At 40.6% G+C, this 9,220-nt stretch overlaps 1 protein-coding gene across 2 annotated transcripts in view; it reads left to right on the forward strand.

The window, feature by feature from the left end:
- Window positions 1-8,742, forward strand: part of LOC124777839 — a 151,692-nt gene extending 142,950 nt beyond the window's left edge. The window contains exon 4 of one of the 2 annotated variants that reach the window (XM_047253375.1): window positions 8,390-8,742. In XM_047253375.1, the coding sequence (XP_047109331.1) occupies window positions 8,390-8,398 (9 nt within the window). In that variant the 3' untranslated portion in view covers window positions 8,399-8,742. The remainder of the gene's footprint in view (window positions 1-8,389) is intronic. The other variant, XM_047253374.1, reaches the window with a different exon arrangement.
- The last annotated feature ends 478 nt before the right edge of the window (window positions 8,743-9,220 follow it).

Raw genomic sequence — 9,220 nt, forward strand, 5'->3', positions numbered from 1 at the left:
TGGTTCTATTTCCACTGATAAGGAACTGTGCATAGCTCTTGGAACTTATGAAAATCATATTACAGAACAAAGCCCGAGTGGAATTGCATTTTAATATACTATTCCCTGGATCACATGACCTTATTTTGCCAAGTTATACAAGTTATTCTCTGTAACTGTCTCTCAGATCTTTGCATTTCGATTTCATTGTTTTAATTGAAAGAATATGGAAGGGTGCAAGAAAATGTCTCTTTAATTATTTATTGTTGTATAACTGTGAAATGACATGGACAAAGTAAATATCTACTGTGCAAACAAAACTGTAAAAACTTCGCCCAACACCACACTTGAGTAACACATTTTACAATTTTTTTTTTCTCAGGTATCAGTCCACTGGCATCTCCTTTCATGCACTAGCATCGTCATTCCGATTAGGAGTGTCCACCGTATCAGTGATGGTGAAAGACATTTGTATGGCCATATGGGAGTCACTTGCTCCCATTCATTTACCAACGCCAACTGTTCCTCTATTTAAAGAAATTGCCAGTGAAATGCATACGAGATGGCGATTTCCAAACTGTGTTGGATGTATAGACGGGAAGCACATACGTGTCCAATGCCCTAAACTTTCTGGCAGCATGTTTTACAATTACAAACAGTATTATTCGATTGTACTTCAAGCAGTTGCTGATGCAAATTACAAATTTATAGCTGTAGATGTTGGTGCCTACGGTAAACAGTCTGATGCAGGCGTGTTTAAAGAAAGTATGTTATACAAGCAACTTACAAATGGGGAGCTGTCATTACCGCCACCAACAAGACTTGAAGGAATGTGTCAGGAACTACCGTATGTCATTTTGAGAAATGAAGCTTACCCCTTATTAGAGAATTTTATGAGACCTTTTCCTCGCAGAAATTTGGACAACGAGAAGATTCTATACAATGATATGCATTCCAGAGCAAGAAAAGTTGTTGAATATGCATTTGGTATAATGACCAATAAATGGAGACTACTGAGGAAGGAAACTGAAACATTCATTGACGTTGCCGATCACATAGTCAAGTGCATTTGTCTACTTCATAATATTGTCATTGACAGAGAAGGATGCAATGTTGAAGCTGAAAAGTTTTGTAACAATGCTGCCGCCCGGAGTGGCAGAGCGGTTCTAGGCGCTACAGTCTGGAACCGCGCGACCGCTACGGTCGCAGGTTCGAATCCTGCCTCAGGCATGGATGTGTGTGATGTCCTTAGGTTAGTTAGGTTTAAGTAGTTCTAAGTTCTAGGGGACTGATGACCTCAGATGTTAAGTCCCATAGTGCTCAGAGCCATTTTGTAACAATGCTGATATGCAGACAGCTGGTGCCACATTCAACAGTAATTCCACATTACGTTCGAGAACTGTCAGGAACACTTTTGTTGAATATTTCGTTAATAATGCAACTTAAAATAATAAAAAACCTTTCATAAATAAATTTTGGAATTGAAAGTACTTAGCTATTTCATTGTAAATAAAACAAATAACTTTATAAAGGAAAATAATTTATATTTGTGTGTACTATCTGAAACACACTCCTTGGTTACTTCGTTCCATAATCTGGAAACTGCATCATTACTGTCATACTAGCCGAATTTCTGATACCAAATTGTGTTATTCTGCATTCATGAAAGTAAGATCATCGCAAAAAGATTTCACAGACAACAGCTTATAGTAACGTACCACAGCATGATTTTACAATGCACAGTCATCTGGTAGGGACACATTTCCGGCCCTCAAGGACACTCATATCTGTCTCCGTTTACAAGTAAATGCGAACTATTCAATGGCGGCAATGCCACGATCGGTGGCAAGCTATTGTTGTAAATGCATGTAAATACGGTAGATTAAATAAATGAAATAAAAGTAATTTCTCATGTATCATTATAATAAACGTAATTTTTCCTCACTGATTGTGAAATGTGAGGTAACATCTTAAAATAAAAGACGTGTGCAGCCACACTTGTGATGAAAGCAGAAGGGAGACGAGCGATGCGTGTACTGCAGAAGCTGTAGTGCTGCTCCACAGGCTGGCGCCTGCGGTCGGCTCGCGCCGGCAATATTAAACACTAGGGATGTCGCCGGCTCGGTTCCGGGAGGCTCACGCCGTGTCGGCGCGGCCCGGCCCGGCCACCAGTGTGAACACCGCTATTCAAAACCATGTGTTTGATATCAAAGCGGACGGCGGCCCGGCCAGGCTCGGCTCGGCCCGGCCGGCAGTGTGAACGCAGCCTAAGGCAACATGTCAGCTCGTCCAGCCACATTTATTCCATTTTTCTTTATTGTCGTGTTCATACGTCATGTTCTGTTGCTGATAAAGTGACAGGGTCAGGTGTTTTGGGTAGCCCTAAGGCTAGGGACCATTCGCATACCCAACAGAAGGATCGCTATCCTACAGAACATGGCAGAAGTACGAATATTACACACTCCCCCCTGCTTAGACAAATGGAACAAATCACTTTGTTCTTTTTGCATTTGATGTGGTCTACGTTGAGCTTTATGGGACTTATGGCGGCACCACTAGTTTATGGGAGATTCCTCAAAAAGCTACACAAAAATGTTTTTTTACTATATTTGCGGCGTCACCAGCGGTCCAAAACCGAGACGAAGATTTCACGATGTCCGGTGTGACCCGAAGAAGTTGTTTATAGAGTGACATGGTACGGAGAAATATACTGTAAAGCGTCTCCGTTATCATCTAGGAACACTATGTTGCAGTACTGAAGCCACGCAAATTTTTTTTTTTTGACAATAAATTCGGCCTGAAACGTAAAATTAGTTTTGCGTTATTTCAGTTTTTGCATAAATAAACCATATAAATTTTAGTGATTAATACATTTAGTTTCATACGAGTTGTATTGTATTGTATGGAACTGGGGACCTAGAAAGGACGGAGAGGCTTCGTCCCCGCCATAACCCTCAGTGGTACACAACCCCACAACAGGCTACAGCAGTCCAATCACCCCACCGCCGCCCCACACCGAACCCAGGGTTATTGTGCGGTTCGGCCCCCAGTGGACCCCACGCGAACGCATCATACCAGACGAGAGTAACCCCAATGTTTGCGAGGTAGAGTAATTATGGTGTACGCATACGTGGAGATAGTGTTTGTGCAGCAATCGCCGACATAGTGTAACTGAGGCGGAATAAAGGGAACCAGCCCGCATTCGGCGAGGCAGATGGAAATCCGCCTTAAAAAACCATCCCCACACTGGCCGGCACCCCGGACATAGACACTAATGCGCCGGGCGGATTCGTGCCGGAGACCGGCATGCCTTTCCGCCCGGAAAACAGTGCGTTAGATCGCACGGCTAGCCGGGCTGGCTGTTCATGCTAGTTACTCTGTGGCATTCTGTAACTACTCCTTATGCCACATGACACAGAATTTGTAAGTGACCTTCTTTTGATGTGAAATTACAAAAGTTATTTATTAAATATGTATAGGACCGTTCTTAAGGGGGTTTGTGTGACCCACACCTAGTTTCCTAGTTTCCTCCAGTTGCAGGAGAAAAAAGAAGGAAACCAGAGGAAAAAAAAACTCCTCTCGGAGCACAAGGAATGCGAATATGTTCCTGTTTATTTAAAAGACTGACAGAAAAGTGGGTTACCAACTGCCTCATTCTACCTTTCTCAGCACCTTTAACAATTTCAGCATCCGAACATATTCACATTGTTTTTTGCTGAGAGAGAAGAAGATAGTGGCACTAGCAAAGAGAGGGAAAAGTAATAAATACTGAAAGATAGTAGTAAGAGTATCTATAGATAATTTTAAAACTGACGCAACCGCAGCTAAAACAGTTGTAGATGGCTGATTGACAATTAATACAGTAAACAGTTGTGCAAATACAGGTGTTAAAACTGTTAAAATATAAAACTGAATGAAAAGTCCAATAGTCAGCTGTAGCTGTATTTACTGAAGTCGATTGTAGAGCCACGCAACCGGCTTCGCAACTTTTAGGTTGCATCTTCTGGTGTATATCTGTACAGAATTTTTTTTAAATTATTGCTTTGATAATGAGGAATTGGAGTTATCAGAGATATCTTGAAATACTGAATGAATAGACTTAAATACAGGAGAAAATATTAGTCATCTACTTACGAAAGGAGGCGTGGGTCACATAAACCCCATAAAGAAAGGGCCTATACATATTTAATACATCAGTTTTGTAATTTCATACCAAAAGAAGGTCACTTACAAATTGTGTCTCATGTGGCATGGGGAATAGTTACAGAATGCCACAGAGTAACAGTTGGCGTGGCTAGGCAAAGTTCTCAGCCGCCTTCAATTGACAAAAACCGTCATCAATGATGTATGTCATGCCTAAATACGAAAGAATAGGATTAGGGATCAGAACTGGTCTTTGATTAAAAAACGGTGAAGCAGTAACTCAATTGAAAAAGAGATGGGGACCGTCCCCATGTAACGAGAGGAACAATTGCCAAAAACGGGACCGACCTGTGTTAAAATGACGAACCGTCACCACTTTACCGATTAAAATTTGTTCTTGTCGGCGTATGTCAAGCAGCGGACAATGTCTTCCATAAATTTTATCCAAGAAAGTACTGCGTTCTGTAGTGACTGAAGAATAAAATAAAGTTAGTGATCAAAACTATTGAAATTAATGCACTGAAATCTACTGAAAATTATGTTAACTGTCTTGTGGGGCCACCAGTGACCGAAAGGAAGAAGCTTGTGTTGCCGGTCAAACTTACCGAAAGCCGACATGCTCACCAACACAGCAGCTGTCAACATAAGCTGCGAACGTCGGATGTGTTGTCGAAGCGTGTGCTGTGGCCGCCGCCCGGATACTTAAGGCGGTGACGAAACTGAACTAACGCGGGCAACACGGGAAAAGAAAGAAGCGCGACGTTAGTTCTCTGCCGAGGAATTGCAGTCACCACATGAAATGTTAGACTCGGCTCTCTGTATTAAATAAAACTGAACCTAGATAACACTAACATAGTAATGTTACTAGAATGAACTACTTATTTCTGAATCATTAAAGCAGAGTAGAGATTAAATGGATCGGATCATCTCCAAAGTGGATTTGCAGTGGGAGTAAGCATGAATATTAACGTAAGAAAGTCGTAATAAGCTAACCAATTAGATGTTGAGACCGCTGACTTCAAAAATTCAAACAGTCCCGTTTTTGGCAGTTGTTCCTCGTTTTTCAACTGAGTTACTGCATCACTGTTTTTTAATCGAGGACCTATTCTGATCACTAATTCTATGCCACCGTTTTTAGGAATGGCATACATCATTGATGACGGTTTTTATCAGTTGAAGAGGGTTGAGAACTTCGCCTAGCCACGCCAAATGTTACACTTTGGCATTCTGTACCGTATAACACAGAATTTGTAAGTGACCTTCTTTTGGTATGAAATTACAAAACGTATTTAATAAATATGTATACGCCCACACCTACTATAGTTTACTAAGTAGATGCGTAATATTTTCTTCCATGTTTAAGTCTATTTATTTAAGATATCTCAAATAACTTCAATTCCTCATTATCAAAGCAACAATTAGAAAAAACGTTCTCTACAGATATACACCAAAAGTTGCAACTTAACAGTTGCGAAACCGGTTGTGTGGGTCTATAACCGAATTAAACAAGTACAGGGCTATTACAAATGATTGAAGCGATTTCATAAATTCACTGTAGCTCCATTCATTGACATATGGTCACGACACACTACAGATACGTAGAAAAACTCATAAAGTTTTGTTCGGCTGAAGCCGCACTTCAGGTTTCTGCCGCCAGAGCGCTCGAGAGCGCAGTGAGACAAAATGGCGACAGGAGCCGAGAAAGCGTATGTCGTGCTTGAAATGCACTCACATCAGTCAGTCATAACAGTGCAACGACACTTCAGGACGAAGTTCAACAAAGATCCACCAACTGCTAACTCCATTCGGCGATGGCATGCACAGTTTAAAGCTTCTGGATGCCTCTGTAAGGGGAAATCAACGGGTCGGCCTGCAGTGAGCGAAGAAACGGTTGAACGCGTGCGGGCAAGTTTCACGCGTAGCCGCGGAAGTCGACGAATAAAGCAAGCAGGGAGCTAAACGTACCACAGCCGACGGTATGGAAAATCTTACGGAAAAGGCTAAAGCAGAAGCATTTCTTAAACAGGAGGTTGGAAAACCGATGGATCGGTCGTGGTGGAGATCATGATCAACAATTCATGTCATGGCCTCCACGCTCTCCCGACTTAACCCCATGCGATTTCTTTCTGTGGGGTTATGTGAAAGATTCAGTGTTTAAACCTCCTCTACCAAGAAACGTGCCAGAACTGCGAGCTCGCATCAACGATGCTTTCGAACTCATTGATGGGGACATGCTGCGCTGAATGTGGGAGGAACTTGATTATCGGCTTGATGTCTGCCGAATCACTAAAGGGGCACATATCGAACATTTGTGAATGCCTAAAAAAACTTTTTTGAGTTTTTTTATGTGTGTGCAAAGCATTGTGAAAATATCTCAAATAATAAAGTTATTGTAGAGCTGTGAAATCGCTTCAATCATTTGTAATAACCCTGTACAGCTACACCAGACTATTGGACTTTTCATTCGGTTTCATATTCTAATAGTTTTAACACCTATACTTAAACAACTGTTTGTTGAATGAATTGTCAGTCAGTCGTGTATAAGAGTCTTCCAAATAAACAGGAACATATTGGTATTTTTTGTGGTCCAATATGAGCAATTTTCCACTGGTCCTCTAGTGAATGATTTAACAATGCAAAAGTTAAATGATGCTTACTGCTATTTTTCGGATTCAAATACAATGTACTTACATTCTCACAAACCAGCATAGGACGCATCAGCTAAGTTTGAGTGAGGTAGTCCTTGGGCTCTGCAAGCGGCAGTGTTGTCTGGTAACTGCTCGTTTCCTTAATTCAAGATTCAGGTTCATTACCGAACACTCCATGCTCTTAAGACCGCCTCAGTAATCGAATGATTAGCGTTTATGCCGTCGGTGCGGAAGGACCTGGATTTGATTGGAACAGGACTCATTCGGCATTTGTGAGACCAGATGAGAAGCTGCTTGAATGAAGAAGCAGTGGCATCGTCAGGGTTCAGCTACTAGCAACAACGGCTGGTGTGAGTGGCGACATAAGGATCACATATCCGACGATCATACATCGTTCCTCGTACTGCCTTGCTCGCAGCAGGCGGCCAGTTGGAACACGCTTAAGGCATCATCTGTGACTGGTGTTTACTTTTATGCTTTTAAATCTACACTGTCTGCCCGACGTTTATTAGATCAATAATATCTGGGCTATGTCCGTGTACATATATTCAGTTTATAGGTAGTTTGACAGGGTTAGTATGGCATTCAGATTTATACAGGGAATTAACAAAAGGACAGTTGCGAAGGTTATAGACAGATAAAAGACTGTAACACGATAAACCACAAGGATGTATTTGTATCAATATTTCAGAAAGTTAGCCTGCGACTCAGCAACATAGTACTGTTATACATACCTTGAGTCTGCTTCTTTATCTGTTGTCTGTGACGGTAAATTACATAACTTATTTTCTATTGGAGAAAAACGCCAGCTTTGTTTTTCAATCTAAAGCTACTTCTTCTTTATCGTTTAAGCAGTTCGTGTTTGATAAGCGCTTTCTAATTTGAAATAACTGCATAGTGAAAGTACCGTCATTCTTCAGTTTCTCTGTGACTGTTGACTGAAACAGCCTTACTACTTGAATATTGTTGAACGGTCGACTTATGTTGCTAGTAATATTTTATTAACCTTTTTCAAATCATGTCCAAGTGCAACTGAATACAAACAAGTTTTGTTCTATGAGACGTATGTCACTTTAATTTACTGAGGCTTATTCAATGGCCCGGAATACAAAGTATTTTTAATTCAGATATTGTGTCATCGTACTTATAAGCAATTCTTACAAACATTAGCACAAAATGTGAATTAACGATGCTATATTAAAGTGAGAATATGTAGGTATTAGACGGTACTGACGACGTCTGAATAAACTAAGGAGAAACGCTTATAGTAGAACGAAACTTGCATTTATTCAATTGAAAAAGGACAAACATAAGATAAAAACAAACCCTTTCGCACAGGCAAGAAAAAGTGAACATGTAGAGGGATCCCCAACTCTGTGAAATGATTGTAACTACGGGATCCCTTACATAACTCATATGAGACACAAATGGGTAGTAAACTAAGTTCCTGATGACATCAATGTGTTTGATACTTTCATGGTTTTACAAAGATGAGTAGAAACAATGAAAGCAAACTCAGGTAAATCTCTTAGAGTTTAAGAGTAGTTACGGCTAAGAGCCATCATATACCATACTGTAAATCTCTTGAGAATAAATTGTAACCGAAGTTTTCTTTGCAGGTTCCCTAGTTTCTTCGATTCTTGGCTGAAGGCTCACTTTCAGCATACATCCGGACACCATGAAGCGACTTTGTCAGAAGTGAAATATAAAGAGCCTTCAATGACTTAAAGAAAAATGGCACAGCTTGATGATGACGTATTTTGTCACCAATGTACTTTGCTGCTTTGAGTAATAAAAGTATGCTGGTTTTCTAGATTGAAAAAATTTGATGAAAAATCCGTGTAGCATGCGCCAAGGAGACTAACACGTAAGGCTGTACTGAAATAACAAAGCTTTTACGTGCTCATAGGGAAGTCTAAGACTGTTTATAAACAATATTTCATGTATACACTTGTGCATACATCATGTACTGCTAAATGTAAAAATTGATATACATTAGGTGGTCTGGTTACACGTTTTGTGAAAACTGAAAGTTACATAAATTGAAATATAAAAATCGTAAGTTTTTTCCTTGATCCAGCAGCAACAACTACCAAAAGGGCAAAGTTAACAGTATAAATGCAGCATGTCTGCTTCGACCAATGGCTCAGTCAACAAACGAGGTCTGTTCAAAAAATTCAGTCCACAGAGGTTTTGTACCCTTAACTTTTACTTATTGTGCATGGTAACCTTCGAAATACTCTCCTCCACAATTTACACACCGCTCCCAACGCCGTTTCCACTCAAGAAGGGTCTTGGCACCGTAAAATGAGGTGAATCCCATCACGTGGTGTCAATCTGATCATTTACCGGTTTTTCCGTACTTGGATAACTGAGCGTAGCATTTTAAAAATTACGTTGCAGGTGACCATTGTCGTGGATTCTTGACTAATCTATCAACAACAATGGCT

Source organism: Schistocerca piceifrons, chromosome 2 (genome assembly GCF_021461385.2).
Source record: "Schistocerca piceifrons isolate TAMUIC-IGC-003096 chromosome 2, iqSchPice1.1, whole genome shotgun sequence".
Lineage (NCBI taxonomy): Eukaryota > Metazoa > Arthropoda > Insecta > Orthoptera > Acrididae > Schistocerca > Schistocerca piceifrons.